Consider the following 26,707-nt stretch of genomic DNA (forward strand, 5'->3'; position numbering starts at 1 on the left):
TGCATAAATAATTGTATAAATAAATACAGGAATAAATAAATGCTTAAATAAATAAAGTAATAAATAAAGGCTTAAATAAATACTGAAATAAATAAATAAAAGTATAAATAAATATGTAAATGCGAAAATAAATATGGAAACGAATACATTAATCTATAGATAAATAAATAAAAGTTAATAATCAAACAGGACATAAATAAATACATATCCTACATTTATTTCTACATTTCTTTTCACTTACATTTATTCATTTATTTATTCATTTCTGTATTTATACATTTATTTATGCATTTAATTATTTATTCCTTGATTTATTTTTACATTTATATAAGCATTTACTATTTTTTTTAATTTTTATTCCTGTATTTATTTATACAATTATTTATGCATTTATTTATTTATACTTATGTCATTTTTCGTCCTCCATAAATATTAATCGACAATGTAGAAAAAAATAAAAATAAAAATAAAGAAAAACCATTGAATGAGAAGGTGTGTCCAAAACTTTTGACTGGTACTGTACATTAATCTATAGATAAATAAATAAAAGTTAATAATCAAACAGGACATAAATAAATACATATCCTACATTTATTTCTACATTTCTTCTCACTCACATTTATTCATTTATTTATGCATTTATTCATTTATTCCTTGATTTATTTTTACATTTATATAAGCATTTACTATTTTTTTTAATTATTCCTGTATTTATTTATACAATTATTTATGCATTTATTTATTTATACTTATGTCATTTTTCGTCCTCCATAAATATTAATCGACAATGTGGAAAAAATAAAAATAAAAATAAAGAAAAACCATTGAATGAGAAGGTGTGTCCAAACTTTTGACTGGTACTGTACATTAATCTATAGATAAATAAATAAAAGTTAATAATCAAACAGGACATACATAAATACATATCCTACATTTATTTCTACATTTCTTCACTCACATTTATTCATTTATTTATGCATTTATTCCTTGATTTATTTTTACATTTATATAAGCATTTACTATTTTTTTTTATTATTCCTGTATTTATTTATACAATTATTTATGCATTTATTTATTTATACTTATGTCATTTTTCGTCCTCCATAAATATTAATCGACAATGTGGAAAAAAATAAAAATAAAAATAAAGAAAAACCATTGAATGAGAAGGTGTGTCCACAAACGTTTGACTGGTACTGTACATTAATCTATAGATAAATAAATAAAAGTTAATAATCAAACAGGACATACATTATTTATTTCTACATTTCTTCTCACTCACATTTATTCATTTATTTATGCATTTATTCATTTATTCCTTGATTTATTTTTACATTTATATAAGCATTTACTATTTTTTTGAATTATTCCTGTATTCATTTATACAATTATTCATGCATTTATTTATTTATACTTATATCATTCTTCGTCCTCCCATATTTGTGTGTCAACGGACAACTAGATGTTTAATTAGTTGGTGTTTTATTTTGAAACTGTACATGAAGCTCTTAGTTGGTTCTTTCTTCCCCCAGCTTGACAGTAACTTTATGACAGAAGCTTTATGCTTGTTTCGTTTGAAGGCGGAGTTCAGCCCAATAAATAGTCCTCTCTGAATCACCGGTGCAGTCACTTGTACTTCTCACTTTCACTGGATTAAAGAGGCTTATTGTTATTTTTTTATTCAACGTTTCTCTGCAGGACGACAGTCTGAAAGCTGACACTGTTCCACCTGCAGCATTCTAAGTACTTAAGGTAAGTTAATGACTGTTTGATGGGTTTCCTTAAACTTGCTACATTGTTGAATATTAGACGGAAACACACTTTGCACCACTTTAGTTGAATGCAAAATGTGCGCTTCACATGCAGTGTTGAGCTGTTCCCTGCAGGACTATTGGTGCATGTTTAATAAGCATGGCGGTGCTCAAAGATGGCTTTTTTTTTGTCATTTGTGTGAATGCAATCCAAGACACATGACAGTCTCTTAAAAAAAAAAAAAAAAAAAAAAAAGAATGTTTGCAGCTTTTTGTCAACCTATCCAGCAGTCCTAAGTGGATTGAGGCTTAATATAGGCGTTTTGTTAACAGAACTGCAGATTGCATGGTCATTTCTTTTGCCAGACACTATCATTATATGTGCAGGAATCTAGTTTCTCTATGTCAAAAGTAAATAGATGTTTCGCCATTAAACAAACTGCGTGGCAAGGCAATTTGCACTCCCTTTACCAAAGATGTGCCAGCGAATAAACCAATCAAAACTTTTGCACAGCTCCCATTAAGACTGTGGAGATAGATAAAGCATGATGACCAGTAAGAACATGTACAAGTGGCTACATTCACTTCATGCACTTCTCTTGCAACTGAAACTCATTCTGCTTCAGTGAGTGGGGTGCAGGCTGAATCATTCTGCCAAAATAGGTTTTGAAAGATTTGATTTAGTCTAGAATTTAAAAAAAAATGACAGAAGAGCCAAGTTTCAGAGAGGCGGTCTTGGTGAGACCATATATTTAGGCAGCCTGAGTAAGAGTTAGTCAGATCCTGCAGCACTCTATAAACATATGCTGATGATTGTAGTTACACATGGTGAGTCATGTGAAAGGGACACAGCAAGGGATGCCTATTGTAGAATGATGTTTTCTTACATTTGTAAATGCTCATAATGATGAAATATTGATGAAGCTCAGAGGTAAACCATAAACGCCAGATCCCAGTGATAAGAGATAAGATAAGATAATCCTTTATAGCGGGGAAATTTGCAGGCTTACAGCAGCATAGAGTAAAGTGCACACAAGAGACATAGTAGAAGAAAACAAGATAAAAATAAAAAATCTGATCTGTGTGTCTGTTGGAGGACAAATCAACAGATTGGAGTACCATGGTTCTTGCAACAAAATGTGTCTAATATTCAGTATTTTTGCTTTTCTTACAAGGTGCTGTGGAGTTGATGATGATGATGATGATGATGAAGCGCCTCTCATTACTGTGCCTGTGTGCACTGGTGACCCTGTACGGCCACGGGGGTGCTCTCCCAGGCGCCCTCCTACGGCGAGCGGGGCTCTGATCTTGGCATACAGGTGTTTCAGCAGGTGGTTCGCTCCAAGCCCCTGGAAAACGTGGTGCTCTCACCCCACGGTGTGGCTTCCATCCTTGGGATGTTGCTACCGGGAGCCCACGGGGACACTCGCAAGCAAGTCCTCAACGCTCTCCGTTACAAGAAGAACGGTGAGGACTCCTGAGATGAGTTGAGGCACCGTAGATTTAACATCTAAACCCTATGCAATATTTGCAAATCATAATTCTTTGTCTCCACAGGTCCGTACAGGATGTTGAAGAAGCTGCACAAGACCTTGACGGCCAAGTCCAACCAAGACCTTGTGCTCATCGCCAACGCCATGTTCAGCCAGAACGGCTTCCCCATGGAGGAGGCCTTCGTGTCCGCCAACAAAGCCAACTTCCAATGCGAGAGCAGAAGCCTGGACTTTGGCGACCCCAACAGGGCAGCGGATGTAATCAACAAATGGGTCAGCAATAAGACCAAAGGTGTGAGTCATGGATGAACGTAGCAGTATACACAATATATATATTCTCAAAGAGCCACTTGGTAATGCAGGTGTGAGCTTTTATTTTGAAAGTTCTTGATTTTTTTTTGCCACAGTTTTGTATTAAAGTATGTACATTTCTTACGTTCTTAAGGGGAATAGAAGTGAACTAACACACTTTGTTACTTGTGAATAAGGTGCACAATGTATTAAGAATGGTTGACAAAAGATATCAACCATTCTTAATACATTCTCAATTCATTGTGAGACTAATTCACAAGTTGTCGGATTCACAGATTTGACATTTGTGGTCCTAGCTTTTTATTCAGCTTCTCGATCACGATAGGGTGCAAAGAGTCGTGATGTTCGTTAAGGCCCCTGCACACTTACCTGCATGTCTTTTTATAATGTGTTCACACATCAAAGGTAAACACACATTCAACATATTGAACTCCTCACAGACCACAGCAGAAAGCGTTCAGTTCTCTTCTGAGTAGATCGGTGAATATGAAAGAGATTCTTTTCTTTTTAAATCAAACCTCTCTGAGTCACTTATGTTCCCGTGGTTATTTTTTCTTTTAATCCAGGTCACATCCCCAGCTTGATCAAAGCAGACATGCTGGACTCGGCTATGACCCGTCTGGTCGCTGTCAACGCCATCTACTTCAAAGGCCTATGGAAGTCTCGCTTCCAGCCCGAGAACACCAAGATGAGGGCCTTCACCGGGGGCAACGGAGAGGTGTACAAAGTCCCCATGATGTCCCAACTATCCGTCTTCAGCATCGGTGAGAGGCCGTTTTGCTTTCATATCATCGACTTGCTTACATAGAGCCAATTCATTTAGTTATTTATTTTATTTAGTGCCATAATAACAAGTTAAAGTCCCAGCATTGAGTTCAGACTGGTTGGAATTAATTGGCCAGATAAAAAGGTTCATTCTTTTATCAGCAATAAGAGCCAGTTGAGACTAGTGAAATATAATTACATTGCAATAATTTGATAAATGTAAATTTAGGGGTTTTCTTTATATGTTAATCCCGAGGAATGTATTCATATAAAAGGGGCCTTCAGCTCCCTTCACCATGAATTATAAGAAAACTTTCTTATTTTTTAGACATGCTGTATTTTTGGTTATTTTTTATGCTTTATTTGTGATTTTTAATACATTTAACAACACTCTATAAAATGTTCAGGTACATATTATGTAAGCAAAAGAAGACGAGAAAAAAGAATGCAACATAGTGATTAAAAAAAATAAAACAACATACAATAATAATACAAATCTAAAATAGATTAAAAAAAAAGACATGATTGAAAAAGGGAAATGAATGGATTTGTATTTTTAAAAATGAGAAGATACAAGCTTCTTGCGGAAGCGAGAGCTCTATTCAGGAAGCTAATTAAGACTGTTTGCTTTTTACTGAACAATGGGTACTTTGATTTTCTCTTTAATATCACTATGAAAGGCTTTTTTTTCTCTAACTTGTGCGTAGATTGTTGACGTATGTTTAACAGATCTAATTAGATACTGGATAAGTGTTTATTGTAGAGAATGAGTGCCAGACAATAACTTGGAGTTAATGAGTTTTCTTGGGAACAAATAAACATTATGTTTCAATTTCCTTTTCTCATAAAACATTTGCCATCAATTAAGTCAATTAATTAAATATGTCTAATCCTATTCTGTTGACATCCCTGTTTGATAGCTTGCCGTTGGACAAAAATCCCTCAGGGTGTTTTTAATATCATCATCTTTAATTTGGTGTCCATGTCTCTGATTAATCACTGCATGTCTAGACTGTCCTGACATGGTTGGGGAAAAAATGGCAACAAACAGGCCGATGAGAAGCTGCTGTTAAAGTTGATATACTGCAGGATTAATGATAAAGTTATTTTAATTAAATTTGTTTTTATGATCCGATCGGAGCCGTTGCCAGTTTGTGACTCATTCGTCAGCTCGTGTTGAATTGTGAGGAAATGCACGTTTCGACTCGCCACATTGTTAGGATATTATTTAGCCCTGTGTGAACTGAAATGACACGCGAGTCAGTCCTCTATATTTAGACGAGCTGTCAGACTGCTGCGGAGGGATTCTCGTACAGTGCTGGAGTCAAACTAAGGCCATGTCGAGCTGTGAGACACTTCAATCCCCTGCTCTGTGTTGTCTTTAGGGTTCGTAGTCTGTGACTGTCTCATTGGATCATTGTCCCCAAAGTACCCCACCTACATCATAAAGAGTTTGTAACAACCCTAAATCCCTTGGTTACAGCTTGATGCAGTCATGTTTTATGAATATAATGGGATTCACACATGCCTGGCTTTATTACTTCCTCATCCTGATGTGATTTTAGTTTAATGGTCACATAAAGGAAGAAAAGACAGTTAAACGGATGTTTGTGATATGAGACCGGTGCTGCTGTGACTTTATGTGCTTTCTTCTGCCAAATGAAAACTCTGTTAAGTGGTCATTTATTTAGCAGCCCAGTGCATTTTTAGGTGGAAATGTGTTGTTATTTAATAAGTCAAAGGAGCCATAGAGTCAAGCACGCTCTACGCGATCTAAAGCTGCAAGCAACAACATATTGGAATAGAGGGAAGTAATGCGTTTAGGTAGAGCTCAGTGGAGGTTTATAAACGGTATCTCTGTGTAAATTAAAACTGTCTGTTATTTTAATATCACTCTTATTCTATCTTACCCCCTTGCTGAAACTAACAACCTGTTCACGGGATCCTTTTGCATTTGCTCTGATAAACATCTGCTGACCGGCTGGTCGTAGGCAAGTTATGCATGTTTCTAGTTTGTTTATACTAAATAAGAATACGGAGCAGCGATCGCCTTTATTGTCAGAGACAAATAAAATAGTGTCACCCACAGAAACACAAGTTCTTCAACAGAAAATCCTGGTAAAAAATGATGTATAGCATTGAAAACATCCTCACTACTTTCTTTTTAATCACACAGTTACTGTTGAATTGCACACAGCTTAACTCAAATTTCGTCATCCTGATCTTTGAAACAATTAACCCCTAACCTCTCCTCTTCCTCTGCCAGGAATCGCCACCACACCTCAGGATCTGAAATACAAGGTGATCGAGCTGCCGTATCACGGCAACACCATCAGCATGTTGATCGTCCTGCCCTCCGAGGAGGACACGCCTCTGTCCCGCGTTATCCCCCACATCAGCACGGCCACGGTGCAGAGCTGGACCAAACTGATGACCATGAGAAAAGTCCGCCTGCTCATCCCCAAGTGAGAAACACACACACACACATATATACACATATATATCCCATAGTTGCTCTTCTTTGACTGAATGCGGCATTAACGCTGCGTGTGTTTTACGTCTGTAGGTTTACTGCTGATGCTGAGGTGGATTTGGAAGCCCCCCTTTCAGCTCTGGGAATAACGGACATATTCAGTGAGAACAAAGCCGACTTCAGACATCTCAGTGAGTGAAAGCAACACAAACCCTAAAAAAAGTGACTCACTGCTTCGGAGTATTTAAACAGGTCTATTTGGATATGAGGGGGTTTGGAAATGCACTTCCAGAGTCAGTAAGTATGATTAGTGTCTGGATAGTCTCTTTTTATCTCCCTCTTCTCCTCCCTTAGTGATTTAATGAAGGGAGCTCTACATGTAAGGGTCTGGTGCCATCATGTGGTGTAATCTGCAAAGGAGTTTATAGGATTGCTCCAGGAAAAAAAAAAAAAGAACGAGGGTTGTTTCTGACGGATGTGAATTTCTACCCAATAATTCATCAACCAAACAGTTTTTTTTGTTTTTTTTGTGGGTCGTCATTATTAATGAGTTGCAGTCTCGGCTAATAATCCTTGTTAAACTTATTCCCAGGAGGCTTTTTGATTCATTCAATGATGGTTAAATGTAAATTCAGCCCATCCATCACAGGAAATAGCATTTTTCATCATCCAAAATAAATAATCATTTTAAATTAACATAACTTTGTGTCCAAATGACCTAAAATTATATTTATTTATTAATACCATGGCCTTCACACATTTAATTCCAATGAAAATATAGTATTGAATCAAATTTCTCATTCTCTACTTTTTATTTTCCCTAAATGTTACCTAATTGATGATTATTTCCTCAGGTGCTGAGCCTCTTCATGTATCCAAGGCACTGCAGAAAGCCAAAGTCGTGGTGAATGAAGAAGGAACAAAAGCAGCAGCTGCCACTAGTGAGTCTTTGTTTCGATGACTTGAGTTTTGAACTAGCTTTTTTTAAAATATATTTTTTATGACATGTTTTTGTTTTTGTGTTTAGCTGCCATTCTGCTGGCCCGGTCCTCTCCACCGTGGGTTACAGTGGACAGACCTTTCCTCTTCCTCATCAGACACAACCCAACAGGTACGCTCTTCTTCTAACCATCTGGGTTCACCTTTAAAGGTGTATCTGTCTATCTCTCCATCTCTCTCTCTCTCTATCTATCTCTCTCTCTCTCTATCTATCTATCTCTCTCTCTATCTATCTATCTCTCTCTCTATCTATCTATCTCTCTGTCTGTCTGTCTGTCTGTCTGTCTGTCTGTCTCTCTATCTCTCTCTACCTATTTATATTTCTCTCTATCTATCTATCTCTACTATCTCTCTCTCTCTCTATCTATTTCTCTACCTATCTCTCTACTTATATCTCTATCTCTCCCTCTCTATCTATCTATCTATCTATCTATCTATCTATCTATCTATCTCTCTCTCTATCTATCTATCTAACAGCCAATGATGAGTTCTCTCCATCTCTGTCCCAGGTACCATCCTCTTTATGGGCCAGATCAACCAGCCTTGAGCCCATCCATCACTGGTTTGTCACTGGTAGCATCGTACGCCAGCATGGGGAATGCTTCTACACTGCCACGCATGAACGAAGACATGCACACACACACGCACATACACACAAACTTTGCTGTAGACTTATGTACAGTGTGTACATTTGATGTTATTTGTTTTAAATGTCGCTTTTTTTATGTTACCCATTTTTCTGTAACGCATAACATGCTTTATAAAATGTTTTTTCAGACTAAATTTTCCAGCTGTTTTAATTTTTTTTAAATTCTATTTTGTTTTTATACTTTTTTGAATTTATTACGTTTTTAAAAAGACTTTGAATGTCAGTTGTGTATTTTCTCAACTCTGGAGTAGTAAAAATCAGTTTATTTATCGTGCTGTTGTTTCAGTTTAGAAGTTCTCCATCTCAAGTCACGTCACTCCAGTCCGCTCTAAGTTTCACTCCTAAGTTATGGCCATGAACGTCCCATCATGAACGTCCCATCATGAACGTCCCATCATGAACGTCCCATCATGAACGTCTTGCATTCAGATACTTTACAATGATTGTTTTCCCTCACTGAGGAGGTATTCTGTTATCATACTTGCTTCATGTTTGATCAAATAAATACACATATTTATAACATCAGTGGTTTTGTCTTATTTTAGGTAATAGCATTGTGCAATCATTCTGTTGTGTTTGCATTTTCAATAAAAGCATGTTCAGCTTCAGCATTTCCTGATAGTGCTTCAGAACAATGTATTCCAACTTTATTCAGCAACTATTAAAATAAAACGAATGCATGTATTTTTTTGAATGATGGAGAGGTTCTGGAATGTTACGTGTTTACTTCTAGAACGTTTAAGTTATAAGTTTTATTTTGATACTTTGCTAACATTGTTGGGTTTTTTTCTGCAACTTTCATGCCAATAAAGCCACTTTTAAATTGAATTGTAAAGGTGTAGTTCTGGTATATTAAAGTGGCAAACTTGAAGATTTTTGTCTGTTGGGTCACTATGTATCGCCGAAGGGAAAAGCTTAAAGGTGTTTTAGCTTGCGGCCCTCTGATGAAAGTATTGCAATATTTCTATATGTGCAGTATTACAAACTTGGTGTCTTTGGTGATCTTCCCAGAAAGAAAATTATGTATTTCAGTTTTTTTTAAACATGTCAATACAAACAAATGTGCATGTAAGTATAGATTTTGTGTCACAACCTGAGATTCCGGTCTGCTAAACTCAAGGCACGATTCCTTTGTTTTCACTCAAATTCTAAGTCAACCGGGACTGAAATCTTAAGGATTTCCACTTTCCACAAGTTACAGTACTGGAACAGTTATAGAATTGGAATGTACAGATCAACAATGGAAAGTTCAAAATGTACAATTTTAATTTAATTTAAAATAATTCAGGTCCTGAAAAGAAACACATGGGTGTTCAATCCTTGTATATTAAATTTACACAGAAACATTACGGATTAAAAATGGAACATAAAACGCATGAAAGCATTATATATTAGATTTATTAATTTCATTCAATGTTATTGAAGCTATTTTGACAAAAACTAGTAAACGGATTATTTCACAACAACCCCTCATCTTGTGAGGAAAGAGCCTTGAAGAGTTCAAATCAATAGAGTATTTTCTGAGGTTGTCATGGTTTTGTGATATGTCGCAGCAAAAGTGTTGTCCCCTTCGTATTTACACCATTTCAAGCCCTTGCAGCCTTTTCACACTCCAACCATTTAACAGGTGACGTCAGTTAAGTCCCTGAGGGTTCAGGGTTTAAGGCTTAAGGGGGGGGGGCATTGGGATTGGGCCAGAGAGAACAAGAAAGGATTGTGGGTCAGAATAGCCAGTAAAGCATTCTGCAAAATGCAAACAGTCCTGGTATTTGGCATACTTCATTTCATATTCTTTGTTTTGGGGACATACTAGATCTGATTGGAGATGCCAACAAACTCAACAAGCTGGTGAGGGAAAGCCAGCTCTGTGGTGGGTCTGGAGCTGGACAGTCTGGAGTCAGTGGGTGAGAGGAGGATGAAGGCCAAACTCAGAGCCATCCTGGACAATCCCTCTCACCCTCTCCATGAGGAACTGTGGCAGCTGGGCAGCTCATTCAGCCATCGGCTCATTCAACCAAAGAGCAGGACGGAGCGCTTCAGACGCTCATTTGTGCCCCACTGCCATCAGACTGTACAGTACCAGTCAAAAGTTTGGACACACCTTCTCATTCAATGGTTTTTCTTTATTTTAATTAAAAAAAAATTCTACATTGTGGATTAATATTGAAGACATCCAAACTATGAAGGAACACTGTCATCATGCTGACCAGCGCCCCCCCCATGTGGATATACTGTCCATTTTTATTTTTAATATATTATAAATTGGAACGTGCAGTGAATTTTCGCTCCCCGTTCATATAGGCATTACGGTAATCCTGACATTACCGTAATGATAATATTTTTATTTATACTTTTTTTATTGTTTTATATGTTTTAGTTATTGTCTGTTAACAACACCCAATAAAGGAATATAATAATAATAATATAATAATAATAATAATAATAATAATGATTCTAGCATACTGAATAGTGTGGTGTTATTACGGTAATCGTAACGCGCAGTTAATTTCTCCCCGCTCATACCGTCATTACGGTAATCCTGACAGCGCCTCCGATCCTCCTTCTTACTGCGAGTGAGGAGGAGAATATTTAATTTTAATTTTTTAATTTTAATTTTAATTATAATTTTAATTAAAATATTGTTTTATTATATAATATGTTTTAGTTATTATCTGTTAACAACAGCCAATAAAGGAATATAATAATAATAATAATAATGATTCTAGCATACTGAATAGTGTGGTGGTATTACGGTAATCGGAACGCGCAGTGAATTAAAGTAATCCTGACATTACCGTAATTATAATACTTTAATTTATTTTTATTATAATTTTAATTTAAATATTTTTTTTATTGTATAATAATAATAATAATAATAATAATAATAATAATAATAATAATAACATTTCCATATGATTCTAGCATACTGAATAGTGTGGTGTCATTACGGTAATCGTAACGCGCAGTGAATTTCCGCTCATACCGTCATTACGGTAATCCTGACAGCGCCTCCGGGTGTCAGCTGATCCTCCTTCTTACTTGTGAGGAGGAGAACCAGCTGACGGGAGAACCACACACACACACAAGAAGAGAGACACCATGGCGGCGGAGATCCATTCGAGGCCCCAGACCGCCAGACCCGTCCTCCTGAACAAGATCGAGGGCCACTCGGACGCCGTGAACGCGGCCGTCCTCATCCCCAAAGAGGACGGCGTGATCACGGTCAGCGAGGACAGGTGAGCATGCTAGCGGTTAGCTTAGCGGTTAGCTTAGCTTAGCTTAGCTAGCTCCGGGGGGGCTACTTGCACGCACGATCCTCTGCGCGGGTATTTTATTTTTTAATTCTATAATATGAAGCTACAGGAGTCAGTGTTGCTGCATGTTGCATTAGTGTGACGTGTCACGCTTTGTTGACGTAAAGCTAACGAAGCTAACTGGCTAGCCGCGCATAGTAAACACGAGTTTCTCAAACTAGCTGCTGCGTTCAAGTGCGGCTCGTAAATTGTAGATGTTTTAATTCCACGCAGGTGCTTGTGGTGATGAAAGTTTGGTGTAAAAGTGTTATGAGAGTGTTTATTTGATGACAGCTGTTTGGTTTGATTAAAACAATAACAAGTTATATTTATTGTATTTATAAGTTCCTTTATAGTGACTAACATATAATATTCCCACGATTTAATACGACCTTGAATGTCACATTTCGCCAACTAGGCATAATTACACATTTTTTTGTTTTGGTGTTAATTGGTGATAAACAAGATACATATAATACCAGTCAAAAGTTAGTCTAAGGTCATCTAGCTATTAACTGGGAATACATACAGTACCAGTCAAAAGTTTGGACACACCTTCTCATTCAATGGTTTTTCTTTATTTTTATTTTTTCTACATTGTAGATTAATATTGAAGACATCCAAACTATGAAGGAACACATATGGAATTATGTGGTAAACAAACAAATGCTCAACAAACCAGAATATGTTTTATATTTTAGATTCTTCAAAGTAGTTGAATGAGAAGGTGTGTCCAAACTTTTGACTGGTACTGTATAATATCATATTTTTCAGCTATAATTTGACAGACCTCTTCCCTTGCTCTGTGTCAAGGCTGTAATAATAATAATAATAATAATAATAATAATTAATAATTCTGTGTCAAGGCTGTAATAATAATAATTATAGTAATTCTGTATCAAGGCTGTAATAATAATAATAATAATTCTGTGTCAAGGCTGTAATAATAATAATAATAATTCTGTGTCAAGGCTGTAATAATAATAATAATAATAATAATGATAATAATAATTATGTGTCAAGGCTGTAATAATAATAATAATAATAATAATAATTTTGTGTCAAGGCTGTAATAATAATAATAATAATAATTCTGTGTCAAGGCTGTAATAATAATAATAATAATTCTGTGTCAAGGCTGTAAAAGGGTTCACATCAGTACATTACATTTTGCTGGATGTGATACTTGGGCTGAACGGCAAGCAACATCCTCATTCAAAGATAAAGAAACTTATGAAGAAATGCGAAGCAGTTTTCATCACACATCTGACCCACTTGATAATGGAAAAGGGAACTTGTGGGGCGATGATTCGGCAGTCTGGCAATCAGGTTCCTTAATGAAACAAGTGTGGACTGATGCTGCTTTTGATATACTTTCTTTTTTTGCGTGGCTTTGCACACATTTTACTGGAATAGAAGTCAAACCTTAAAAAGGTTGACCGAAGCTTATTTTATCTGATAATGTAATAAGTTTTCAAAAAGACAACATGAGAGTATGTTTGATCTTTGCAGAGTTGTCCAGTTTATTATTATTATTTTAGGGGGTGCTTAAATGCATCATAAGCAACAACACTGCATAAACTACAAAGTACTAGAAGTTGGTAAATGGACATAAGTGCAGTGTAGAAATGGTCTAATATTGAACCATCAACAGTAACGTTAATAAAGCTTGTGTTCATGGATGGAAGGTCATTTGGAAAATTAACTAAAATGATTTAAACACTCTGCTGGCAGAGTCATCATCTTATCCCTTCCTGTACTGTAATGGGAACAGAATTTAGCATTGAGTGCAAAGAAAATGAGCTTTTCTCCCAGACGAGGATTAATCCCAGTCCCATAAGAGGGTCATTAACATTTAGTATTTCCATTAAAAAGTGCCTCTTTTTTGCATAAAATAAACATCTAACTGCAGCGTAGGTCCTTACAAACAGTAAATAAAACATTACAAAATGCACTTAGAGTTCTGTATATTAAAAACTGACCTTCCTAACATGAAAACACCTACATACTGATCCCTTTAGAAGACTTTGGAGAGAGCTTTGAATGTGACGTTTTTCACCTTTTCCCTCAGAACCATTCGAGTTTGGCTGAAAAGAGACAGCGGTCAGTACTGGCCAAGCATCTACCACACAGTCTCCTGTAAGTACGCCAAACGTACATACAATCTTGTCTTTGTGTTATTATGGACAGCCATACAAGGCACACTTCTCTACAACATGGTGTAACGGGACTTCTCCTCTCACGGTAAATGTCTGCTTCTTTCTCCCTTTAGCTCCGTGCTCATGCATGTCGTACCACCATGACAGCAGACGCATCTTCATCGGCCAGGACAACGGAGCTGTTGTGGTGAGAGAAGTTGCTTTCTTCACACTTTTTGGTTGTTCAAACAGTCTCTTTATTTACTTTTTATTATCTTAAACCTGCATATCTGGTTTTAAGTAGGCTGCAATTTCAATATTTGGGCTCCACCAAATGCCTGTCGGGGCAGGAAAGTTATTTGATTTATAACTTTCTTTTTTTTTTTGTTTGTGTTTGCGTGTTTGCTCGCCCTCCAGGAGTTTCTTATCTCTGAAGATTTCAACAAGATGAGCCACGTCAAGACATATCCAGGTGAGAGTGTGAGGTTATGACACACACACACACACATGACACACACACACACACACACACACACACACACACACACACACACACACACACACACACATAAACAAGACGTTTGTATGGTTGTACAAAGTTGTCCAGGGAATTGACAGTGAGAATGACAACAGAGATTTTAAATATTTAATTTAAGTATAGCAAAAACCAAATTTAGCACATTTAACCAAACTCTTGTCATGTTGTTACAACAATCATCCTTTTCTCTATATTGTATTAACTAGTGCATCAAAGACAGGTATTATATATGTGTTAGCATCGTCAGCTGCTCAATTCTTTAACTTTTTCTTACGACTGGAACATTATTGATTTACTAAAAAGATGAAAAGATTAGGTGATTGATAGAAAAGTTGTTACAAGAGAATAATTGTTTCATTTTTTAAAGCAAAAACAGCGAAAAAAACTAACTCTTGTTCTGGCTTCTGAAATAAGAAGATTCACTGCTTCTCCTTTATTGTTGTAAAGTGTAAATCTTTTGGTTTTCGGACTTTGACGAAGATGTCATTTCAGGCTCTGGGAAGTTGTTACCGGCATTTGTTCAAACATTTCCTGGACTAAACAATCTATCAAGACCATAATTGGCAGATTAATCGATAATGAACATATTTATTAGTTGCAGCCCTTCTTGTTCTCTCTTCCTTAATCTCATGTGATGTTATTACTGTGAACATGTGACTGTATCAGCCGCCCTTTTTTAGCCTCATCACTGGAGGATCGTATGGAACAAATAGACAGTTGTTGCTTTAGAGGACAAAACACCACCCTGGAAAGCTCCATCTGGTTTCTACCACCTCTGAGAAAAATCTAGCAGGAGAGCAAAACAAAAACATGACTCATAACCAGATCAAACAGGATGTGTGTATGCACTTCAAAAACAGGGTGGGGCTTAACATCACCATTAGCCTTTTGGCAGTCACTTTCTACAGGGCTGCAGACGAGGGGATATTGACTTTGTTGTCTATTTTAGCAGCCCTATTGGCTAATGCTTAAAAAAAAGCTCACACATGTTAAGTCTGCTCATATATTGTTATCAGAATCAGAAAAACTTTATTGATCCCCAGTTGTTAAATCATACATTAGAGTTGCTCTAATATATAAGCATAAATAAATATAAGAAAAATAGAAAGAACAACAATTTATAAGACAGTATATGCAGAAAATATAAGAAAATGGAGCAAGGAATGAGAAATACAAGACATCTGTACAAATTTGTGCATTAATATCAGCAGGGTTTTGCTATTAAATCTACTAATATGAGCAATTTTGTCTGTAAATTTAGACACGTTGAGTACATAGTGGACAACAAAAGTGTGCACCTTTCAGAGGTGATCCACAGTTGAACCATTAAGACTGTCTGAGGAGATTCGTCTGTCTTAGTCTGGATTACAGCGACACTAAGTAGAGCCTCTGATGGGATCAGAACCTGGAACGTGCAAATCAGTCTTAGGTGGAGCTCATCCATGACAGCTCGGACGTAGAGCCCGATGCAATGGGTGTGACCTCGTTTGATGTTTGTCCAACTACATTGTTGTGTGTTAATACTTTGTGTGTGTGTGTGTGTGTGTGTGTGCTTGCTCTGCAGCTCACCAGAACCGCGTGTCAGACATGGTGTTCTCCCTGGAGAGTGAGTGGGTGGTGAGCACCGGACATGACAAGAGTGTGAGCTGGATGTGCACCCAGAGTGGCAGCATGCTGGGGAGACACTACTTCACGGCCTGGGCCTCCTGCCTACAGTATCCTTCAGTCACTCTCTGTGTGTGTGTTTGTACAGGGACAGATTATGAGACAATGGGCTCCAGGGGACAGACATGTTAAGGGCCCCCGAAATGAACAAGAGCCACAGATTCAAAGACACATATTTTTGTTTGTCTTGCATTTCTTTGTAATGGTTTTGCGTCTCTTTTTGGTAGTATTGCATCTCTATTTGGCCGTTGTTTTATCTCTTTGTAGCAGTTTTGTTTCACTTCTTGAATCTCTTTTAGTTGTTTTTTCGTCTCTCTTTGGATGTTTTCTATTTCTGTAGTTGTCTTGTGTCTCCTTTTGGTTGTTTTGCACCTCTTTGTATTAGTTTTGTTAGACTTTTTGGTTGTTTTGAATCTCTTTGTAATCGTCATGAATCTATTTGTCATTTTGCGTCTCTTTTTAGTCATTTCGTAGTCGTTTGGCATCTCTTTTCGGTTGTTTTGCGTTTCTTTGTAGTTGCTTTGCATCTTTTTCTAGTTGTTTTGTTTCACTTTTGGTCGTATTGCTTATTTTTGGGGTTGTTTTGCATCTCTTAGTAGTTGATTCCCATCTTTTTTTGATTGTTTTGCATCTCTTTGTTGTGGTTTTGCATCTCTTTTTGGTTGGTTTGTTTGTCTTTGTAGTTGTTTTAACATCTTGTGTAGTTTTGGGTTTCTTTGTTTGTTTTGTTCCTTTTTGTGACTTCCACATACAGAGGCTCAGGCCCAAGGGGGCCCTTTAACATGTTGGGCCTGGGCCTGTGCCCAGTAGGCCTGTTTTGTAAGCCATCCATTAGTAATTAAAGGAGCATGTACCAGTATGTCTGTTTCTGCCCTGACTCCCTGCTCAGATACGATCACGAGACGCAGCATGCCTTTGTTGGCGATTACTCGGGGCAGATCACGCTGCTGAAACTGGAGAAGCAGACGTACTCCACCATCACTACGCTGAAGGGTCACGAAGGTAAAGACACATGAAGAATGACTCTTATCACTGACGCAGGACTATTGTTTTATCTTTGCTTAGGTGAATCGCACACATAGTTTGTCTCACAATCCTTCTAGACACGAGCAGGTTTCTGATGCCGTAGTCAGATATGCAGATGTGGCTGCAGTGAAATAATGGATGACCCAGATTCCTCCTCATGACTTCATTATGAAAAGTGAAAGAAATTTGGTATGAAGACACACGCACTGTGGTTTACCGGATAAGTTTAACTGCTTTTATAACAAAATAACATTTTGCATGACTTACAAGAAAAGCTTTATAGGTCTGACACTTACTTTCCACATGAGTAGAGCTCTGTTGGCAGGATGTCGGACCACTTCTCCACAAGAAACCCCTTCATTTGGTTTTAGATGATGCTGATGATGGCGGAAAATGTTATTCGTCATACAGCTGGAAAAATTCCCACATCTGCTAGTTTCAGTTCAGATCTGGCCACCGTGTTGTTTCCATGCTCATCAAGCCGTTTCAGTGACCATTTCATCCATTTAGATGAAAGACGAATGCATTCCTCAGAACAGATTTCCATTTCAGGATTCAGTGTTTTCATAGCTGTGCCAGGAAAATTGGATCCCACAACCAAACAGACACTTCCCTGTGTTCCTCTTCGGGCATTTATCACACTTGAGCTTGTTGAGAACAGAAGGATGACTCATCTGACCAGATTACCATCTCCTCTTAAAAAACATATTTTTGTGCCACAGACATATTGCTTAAAAGTTACATGTTATTGTGCCTTTTCCTTTTTTTCCTTCTAATTCCCCTTCCTCTCTCTTTGATGTGCCGATGTGCCAACATGATAATGCATTTTAATTAGGCTGATGATAATACATATTAATGACTGCGGTGCCAGACTCAAGCTGTGCACAAGCTGCAGTTCCACCCTAATATTTAATAAAAGCTATGATTAATTTTAGATAACAGAAGGGAAAGGTCGGGCCCCACCTTTTTAATCTCACTTATTCATTTATTATTTGACTTGCTCTGGTTAGAAATGTTTTCTTTTCTTGCACAATATTTTCCTCCCCCACTTCCGAGAAATAACCTCCGACTTTAATTAAAAGGCGTCTGTAGTGGGCTGTTTATTGCAGTAAAGTATGGCCAAACTCAAACCTTGGTTTTCATCTTAAGAACAATATAAATCATATAAATCTTAACAGCTTTGCCAACACCAATAAATTAGTTTGTTTCATTTTGAGATACGAGTTAATATTTTTTTCTCATGGCAGCTGATGGAAAATTAAGCTATAACTGGTGTTTTTTTCCCACATTGGCTCTAAACGAGTCCATGAATGCAGATCCCAGAGTGAGTTCTGTCTCCCTACAGTTAGATATCGTATGATAATCCTATTTGTATAATGTAAAGTACCCAAGAACGCTTTATAAGACGGTTTGATGACATGATTCTATGGTAGTATGGTTCTCTGTGTATTATAGGTGAGCAGTTACTTCAAGCCTAATCGGTCCACCACCGGCTGCCACAAGCTTTTATTAATCACATGACTGGTTCCTAACTTAAAGAGCTTTATTTTCTTTCCCCTTGAACGCCGAAGGCTTCACTGGGAACGTGGAAAAAAAATGTAATCTTTGCAAATCGACTTAAATCTGCGATTCAACAAAATCTGAGTTAATAACATTAATAATAACTTTATTTATATAGCACCTTTTTTAAAAACAGAGTTTACAAAGTACTTTGAGAGCTAAAGCAAGGAAACATAACAACAGAAAGCTCAGCAGTGAGGCCCAACAAGAGCAGGAAACACTAAGGTTAAGATTAAAGTCCATATTAAACAGCACAGGAAAACCAATCGATGCATTAAGAACAAACTAAAAAAAATAATAATAAAATAAAGCAATATAAATACGACACAGTTAAAGCTATTTAAGTCATGGGCTGTGCAGTGCACTGTAACAACATAGCCGTGTGCAGAGACAGAAGATTTAATGTTTAGCATGTGCAATATGCTATATAAGGTCTGAGCGTAATGTAGTTCACCCAGCTGCCACTAGGTAGAGCCGACGGGGGCCAGACTACTACACTAGATAATCCTTTATTAGTCCCGCAGCGGGGAAATTTGCATTACACTGTCCCTCAAGAAGCTCCTGCAGCACAAAAAAACCACACATATAACAGGTGTGTTTCTTTTCTCTCCAGGTAGCATAGCGACCCTGTGGTGGGACCCCGTCCAGAGGCTGCTGTTCTCGGGGGCCGCCGACCACAGCGTCATCATGTGGGACATCGGGGGCCGCAAAGGACGGACGTTGCTGCTGCAGGGACACCAGTAAGTCCACCGCTGTTGTATGTAATGTGAGCGATGCTGAATTAACTATCACAAAGGTCTCTTTTGTCCCTACCTTTATTCTTTTTCTCCTCCTCCATTTCATTAATGTATTAAAATCTATTTTATAGACTTCCATATATGGGATTTAATAGATTTAACAGAATGACAGATGAGAAGAAAAGTGTTATTGTCAATGTGTGTGTGTCCTATTATTAAAGAAAACAATACAAAGGCTGGGTGACCCTTTCATCTTTTGTCATTTGAGTTTTAATTTCAAAGTAAAGTTGGATTAATTGTATCATTGTGATTTTTGTAAGCTGACAAATACACATCAAATGGATTTAAAATTAGAAATGAATTTCAGTTGTGGTAATTTTAGCTCCAATATTCATTCTCCTTTTTAGCTCGGATTGGGTTTCAAACAAAAATCCATCTTTCAAGCTGCAAAATGCTCAAATATATTCATAATTATACCTCTATTTCTCTCATATTAACTTTGTCTGCTCTTTGATGCTAGCAGAGAATCTTTAGTGGGTTTATCAAAGCTTTTCTTTGCTTGAAATGTTTGCCTTTGGGGGTTTCACTGATTCCCACAGTAAACATGCAGCCAAAATGAAAAAGGCTGTGTAGAGCTGCAGAGTTGATTCCCTGTGATTTCTCTGGAAACATTGCTTAATGCAGGGTGAAATTAATATTAAATTGGAATTATTATTACTTTTCTCCCTTGTCATTCTCTCTCTGTTTTTCAATGTCTCCCTCAGCGAGCGCGTTCAGGCCGTTCGTTATCTCCAGCTGACGAGGCAGTTGGTGTCGTGCTCAGCCGACGGAGGCATGGCGGTGTGGAACATGGACACGCAGAGAGAAGAGGTCTGCATCATTATTATAACTGTAATGAAACAAGTGGAGGATGTACGGAAGCCCTGAGGGGAAAGAGAGAGGAACATCTGATCTAAATGGTTTTCTCTCCTGTGTTTGTGACTTCAAAAAAGGTTTTGCCAGGTTCATCTTTCTATGATCCCTATGACTTTTTTTCCATCGATGAAAAGGATAGTACGTTTGTTGTTGTAATACCAATCTTGGCCACAAGAGGTTAAAGTGCACCATTACCCCATGTTTTAAATGGAACTAAAAGCATTTATGTTTTCTTCAAGGTGAATTTTGATTGACATATCTTTGTAACACACAGTATATTTACCATTCTTTTTTACTCCATTTTTTTGTCTCAGTTCCGATATCAGTACTCCTTGCATGTGCAAAAATGATTTGTCGCAGCACTTTTCCATTTGAGAAGTTGCATTTATTCTTGTTTAATAATTGCCTTGGACTGCATGTGTGTCTGCAGGCGCCGCAGTGGTTAGACAGCGACTCTTGTCAGAAGTGCGAGCAGCCGTTCTTCTGGAACATCAAGCAGATGTGGGACAATAAGACCCTGGGGCTCAGACAGGTAGGAGAGTCTGACCAGTGTCCTGTGGTGATTCCCTTTAGCCCATCATGGTGATGATATATTTATTTATATGCGGTTGTGTTTTCCTTTTGTGCAGCACCACTGCAGGAAGTGCGGCATGGCTGTATGTGGGAAATGTAGTTCTAAACGCACCACATTCCCAATCATGGGCTTCGAGTTCCCGGTGCGAGTGTGTGACGCCTGCTTTGATACGGTCAAAGAAGAAGAGTGAGTAAAGGGCTTTTCTTAATGTTGTAACAATTCCTCACATTATATTCCTTTTCTTCAGAGGCATTTCTGATTTAAATGTGTGTGTTTGTGTGTTGTGTTGTGTAGTCGAACAGCTTTGGCCACGTTCCACGAGGGGAAACACAACATCGCCCACATGGACATGGACCCATCCAGAGGCCTGATGGTCACCTGTGGAAGCGACCGCATTGTCAAGGTCAACAACTGTTTGTTTTTTTCATCCCAGATAATTCATGCCTGTATTCAGCAAGGTCATTTCTTTCAAGCTTTTATATGAGATTTTGTTTCCTAATATACAATCAGGGGGGTCACACAGTCTTTTTAATCTACAAGAAAGTATGTGAAGAATGCTGAATGCACAATGGCCCTCTGATCACATCTTAAATTCATGTTTGTTTATAATGTACTCAAGTTGTTTTCACATAAGAAAACAATTGCAGAAGGTTTACAGGAAACACTGTTGCAACATAATCTCCTCTGTCAATCTTAACATGACGCCCATGTTACTTAATAGCCAAGTTGTTTAGAGCATACTGTCCTTTGCACATGAATGGACCGCATCAAAATGCAATATTCTTCCAAACTGGTTTGAGAACTTTCTTATGGACTTTTTAGAGTCTGTGCTCCATGAAAAAGCTAACTCAAAACTGTTTTTAAAGGTTCACATCTTTTTTTATCTCAAGTTTTGAGGTCTACTATATCTTTTAGCGCTTTCTGTATCATGTTTCCAATGGTTCCTTTATTTTACCTTTCTATTTGCTTTGTCGCTACGCAAATTTGGAGTAAATTATCAGTAAAAAGTCTGAAGAAAACATCCTTTAGGATAAGATAAGATAAGATAGAACTTTGTTATTCCTGAAGGAAGTTCTTGTGCCAGAGACTGATCAAATGTTACCACAGAGCAATACCAAAACGCAATAGAGTAATTGTATAAAATAAAAGAACACTAAACAGTCGTAATTATTAACTGTATAAGAAGGAAGAAGAAGAGCAAAAATAAAATGGCAATAAGAAAAGGTAAATTACAATAACATAAGATTAAAAACTTGAGTAAAAATAGAAGATAGAGAGACTAACACCAGTGCCTAATAGAAACTAGAACAGAGAAGTAATAATGTGCATGATATTGACAGTAATATTAAATAAATTGAAATTGCACATAATATGGATGTTGTTGTTCTCAGTGTCGACGTCGTCTATCTAGTCTCTCAGTAATAAATGCAGAATCCTTGAACGCAGCTCTACATCAGGCCCTCTAATCATTTATTGTTGTCTGTTTGTCTCCACAGATCTGGGATGTGACGCAGGTGGTTGGCTGTAGCTTAGCAACAGGCTTCTCTTCGCGCTGATTGGCCTAACCCTACCCCCCCTCCACCCTTTGCACCCCTCCTCCATGCTCCGCCCACTCTTCCAATGTCATGGAAACCCCTCTGTACAGTATCATTCCCCCCCTGCACCCATCACTCCTGGGATCTTCAGCTACAGCCAGGCTTGCTCTCGGTGAATGTGTGTGCGTGTATGTTTGTGTGTGTTTTGTATGTGTGTGTCGATTGCGTAGCCCTCCGCATTTCTTTGTGCTTCTCAAACATTTAATTTCACTACCCGTCAGTCCTACATGAAAGAGTCTGTGTATGTGTGTGTGACTAATGTTTTCGCCTTTTTCGCTCTGAACCCTAAGCACAATTGTGTGTGTGTGTGTGTGTATGTGTGCATGCATCGTAATGATTTCTCCTATGGGAGGAATGGTATTGATATTAGTGTTTACATTATATTAATATTTCCGATGCTTCTTTTGACAAAGGTTTTTTTTATTACCTTTGCGCTGTAAAGTTCACTAAATCGCCAACCTGGCTGTCCTGTAAAAAAACATACACTAGCTTGGGTATTACTGTGGCCCACTAACTGCTTATTAATCAGTCACTGTAACATGTAAACAAAAATAATAATATTCCTCAATCATCTGTATATACCCCTGCATCATATGTGCAGTAGATAGCTGCTTGAAATGACCCTCACTGATCCAAGTGATCAGCTTTTTCTGTCTCTTTCAGTTGTTTTTCTTTCACTAGTTGGCCTTAAATCACTCTCAGGAGGTTTTACATCAGTAGGTTTGTCACTGGACGGGGTTTCTGTCATGTGGGTTGTCACCATTATTCATGTGTAATCAGTCAAAGCAGGGTAAGTAAATCAATGGAACGGCCTCTTTCTCGACATATGAAGTAAATGTCTTGATCCACTTAAAGATGTTTTGCATGACATCACTGGGAAAATCAAAATACACCCGGTAGCATCAAACACCCTGTCGCAGCCATCCTGAGGTGTATTTCATAAATGCGATTATTTCAGTCTAAAAACTAAAAAAGGTGCACTCACTATAGCACCTCCGTGAAGACACTAATTGGCTGAAAGGCGTCATAAAACAAACTTCATTCAAACTAAAAAACAAGCAGCTATGTATGCAGATAAATGGCTCGAGTCGTCGTATAAGTTATTGCCCACAATCTCGCCTAAAACAAAATTAAGTGAGTGGCGGTGATGTACTTAGCAGTGTCATCGCTAGCAACCCCTACCGACTGGTGGTTGGTGTGAGTGAGTTGCAGAATTAAGCAGATAATGAAAGGTGTTTTGAGAGAAAGTAGGAATTGCCACAACTACAAGAGGTCCTTGAGAATGCAGGCATAACTGGCCACCCAAAATATTATGAATTTTTCTGCAGCAGAACGCAAGATTAGTCGTGGACGGACACAGATGAGCACACTCACTCACGGACACACATGCATGCACGTTTCTCCTGGCTGAGACAACAATAGCATCATTGCCTCCCCTAGATATTTATCATTCTTCTTTTAAACCCAAGATTCTGATGCCTCATGAAAATACCTTTTCATCTGTAATTTATAAAAGAATCTATAAATATTGCCAAATTTTTTTATGCCGTAAAATTGGAGAAAGGCACTTAAAAGATACTCCAAACTACAAGTAGCACTAAATTCTGGCATGTTGAATCAGAATGGGGCTGCTGCTCGTGTTCCTTCAAAAGCCTTAAAGAGATGAGGACACACTCACAAAGCCTTTTTAGTGGTTAATCAGTGCTTACGACTGTTCACTCAAGCACTCACCTTGTTTTAAAAGCTGAAACTGTTTTTCTTTTTCACCCCCCCCCCCCCATAACATTTGTGTATGAAGGATGTCTCATTACGCTTTCACCACTGCACTGAATTGCACAACTCGTGGTCTTTTTCGAATTAAACAAAACATTTTTTGTAAGTTCAGATTTGGGAGTTTTTTTTTTTTTTTTTTTTTCTAGCTGGATTCGATGTAGCGTCCTTGTAAATAACAGCTAGCGTCTCTTAATGTTAGACTTAACGCTTGCCTTATTGTAAGTGGAGAAAAAAATTAGCGTCATAATGTTGGAATTGCTGATTTCTAAATGTAGTCACATTCCAGGTTTCTGATCATGTAGTGTATATTTATATTTGTAGTAAAGTATTTATGTATTATCATTGGTTGTTCACTTTTCTTGCTCCACAATGTTTACATGTCAAACATTAATACTTGGGGTTAGACTGAAGGGCTGATGCTTATTCTATCTGTCAGTAGCTAGTATTTTGCATTAATGTTCATTATTTTAGTTTTTTTTTTTACCATTTCTGTCCTTCTGTCGTTCCCCTCCAAAAACTATTTTGGTAAAAGTGGAACACGTCTGTATTCTAGAAGATTTGGGATAAACATTCTTTGAATTGTTCTTCAAAATTATCATAAAAAGTAACAAAATATACTATTAAAGCGCTATGAATTGATCGATAATTTCTGTGTAATCAAGCAGTTCCCTTTTTAGACCACATGGGGTAACATTAGCACCAAAACAATTAGCTAAGAAACAAAGCTAAAATGCTCCGAAGAGCTACGTAGAACTCTAAAGTTAATTATCTACAGGTCGATCACGAAAAACAACACATTTCATGTTATTTCATTAAGTTATTTTATCCAATTCTACTACAAAAAAATATTGATTTGTGTAATTTTAAATATTTGGCAAGAGTAAATAAAATGTCCACAATGTTAAAGCTCTAACAATAGATGTTTTTTTGGGGTGTTGTTCCTGTAAATTCTCTTAAAAAGTCTTTAGCTGCGAAATCACTATGCTAGCCGCTATCTTTGTCTACCCGCTAGTGCTAACCAGGTAGCGTACAGCGGGTTTCTCAGAGTGCTTATTTGCTGAAACACTCTGCATACTATAATAAAGGTTGAGTGCAGTGGAGTTTGCAATTTGGAAAAAAACTAAACAATGAGCTAAAAGAAGCTAGAAAAAAGTTTGTAGAGCTGCATTCATGTTTTTGGCCACTTGGTGGCAGCAGAACAACGGTAAACAAACAGTAACATATTGTCAAAACAACATGCTAGCAAACAGATATAACTTACAAATGTTTTCAAGACTCTTAATGTAGCTGAACCGCTTTCATAATAGAAACACGTTAACCGTTTTTGTCAAACATCAATATTGGTGAGCTGATCTCAGTCCAACCCTAAGTATCATATAGAGTCATGTCATAAAGCGTCATCTGGGATCTACAGGGTTATCAACGATGCTACCGAACAATCAGGATTTAAAGCTCTACTTTCCATTTTAACTGGACCAGCTTCTTCCAGTCATTACTGTTTTGTTTTTTTATCATGTCCTTGTAACTGATTTCTTTTAGGCTTAACTTTACACAGTAGTTGAAAAAGACGTTAAAGTTCTGATGGATTGCAGGATTAGTTGTTTTCAGAAGCAGAAGAGGCAGGTTGTAAATTGTTTATTTCCTTTTTTCTAAAAGACGTAGCAGTTATAGGAGTCATTTTTGCTTTCAAACACTAACACACGAACCTTCATATTGATGAAGAATCTTTCAAAGACCACTCATATTTTTCACTCCGGTCCAGAAATCTCAAACTCTGTAAATTGATTTCCATTTGTTGTTTTTGACTTCAGATGCTTGTAAAAATACACATGCGGTTTGTTTAATGCATCTCTCCAAAATAACTGTATTTTTTAAATACTTTTGTTGACAATACAGTACTGACTTAAGTCTCTCTGGACCCTCGAAACAGGACACAGAGAGGAAAGAATTGATGCTTAATAAAGATATTCTGATATGTTTATTTGACTGTTTTTTTTGTTTTAATTTGAATCAAAATGAAGCCACGAGACACAAAAACAATCAGTAATTTTATTTATTCAAGCAGGCATTTACAAGATGAACTGACAGTCAGTAAAAGGCATTTTTTAAAAGGTGCTCTGCAGATTTAACTGGGTTGTAAATACACAAGTTTTATTGCACATGTCAAGAGACGCAGCCGTTTGGTGTGTTTAAAAGCACACGGCTAATAGAAAGAGCACTTTGACCTCCAGCCTGAGCTCAACCTGCACAACAACATAAGAAACACACACGTTACTTATAGATATTTGACACGAGAGATTGAACCCATAGCTGAATTAACAATAACACAGTGTGAGTGGCTTTGGTCACATCAGATTCCCATCTGATTGACAACTCTCTTAAAGTCACAGTAACAGACTTGTTGTTTTTTAATGAAGGTGCTCTCTCTGTCAGCAGTATAACATCATTAAA

At 37.3% G+C, this 26,707-nt stretch overlaps 2 protein-coding genes across 2 annotated transcripts; both read left to right on the forward strand.

The window, feature by feature from the left end:
* Positions 1-1,591: 1,591 nt before the first annotated feature.
* serpine2 (serpin peptidase inhibitor, clade E (nexin, plasminogen activator inhibitor type 1), member 2) lies at positions 1,592-8,947 on the forward strand. The gene is given in 10 exon segments (XM_054601095.1): positions 1,592-1,752; positions 2,927-3,011; positions 3,013-3,218; positions 3,309-3,536; positions 4,123-4,320; positions 6,588-6,786; positions 6,888-6,985; positions 7,649-7,735; positions 7,822-7,905; positions 8,303-8,947. Coding segments are annotated over 9 exon segments (1,209 nt in total). The 5' UTR covers positions 1,592-1,752; positions 2,927-2,940; the 3' UTR covers positions 8,341-8,947.
* Positions 8,948-11,486: 2,539 nt separating this feature from the next.
* On the forward strand, positions 11,487-26,229 carry wdfy1 (WD repeat and FYVE domain containing 1). The gene is made up of 12 exons (XM_054601669.1): positions 11,487-11,678; positions 13,807-13,874; positions 14,008-14,081; positions 14,291-14,345; positions 15,976-16,126; positions 16,966-17,078; positions 19,276-19,402; positions 20,164-20,269; positions 20,745-20,846; positions 20,944-21,074; positions 21,183-21,291; positions 22,385-26,229. Exons 1-12 carry the CDS (start codon positions 11,542-11,544, stop codon positions 22,442-22,444), a joined length of 1,233 nt encoding a protein of 410 aa, XP_054457644.1. The 5' UTR covers positions 11,487-11,541; the 3' UTR covers positions 22,445-26,229.
* Positions 26,230-26,707: the final 478 nt, after the last annotated feature.

Source organism: Anoplopoma fimbria, chromosome 1, assembly GCF_027596085.1.
Source record: "Anoplopoma fimbria isolate UVic2021 breed Golden Eagle Sablefish chromosome 1, Afim_UVic_2022, whole genome shotgun sequence".
Classification (NCBI taxonomy): Eukaryota; Metazoa; Chordata; class Actinopteri; order Perciformes; family Anoplopomatidae; genus Anoplopoma; species Anoplopoma fimbria.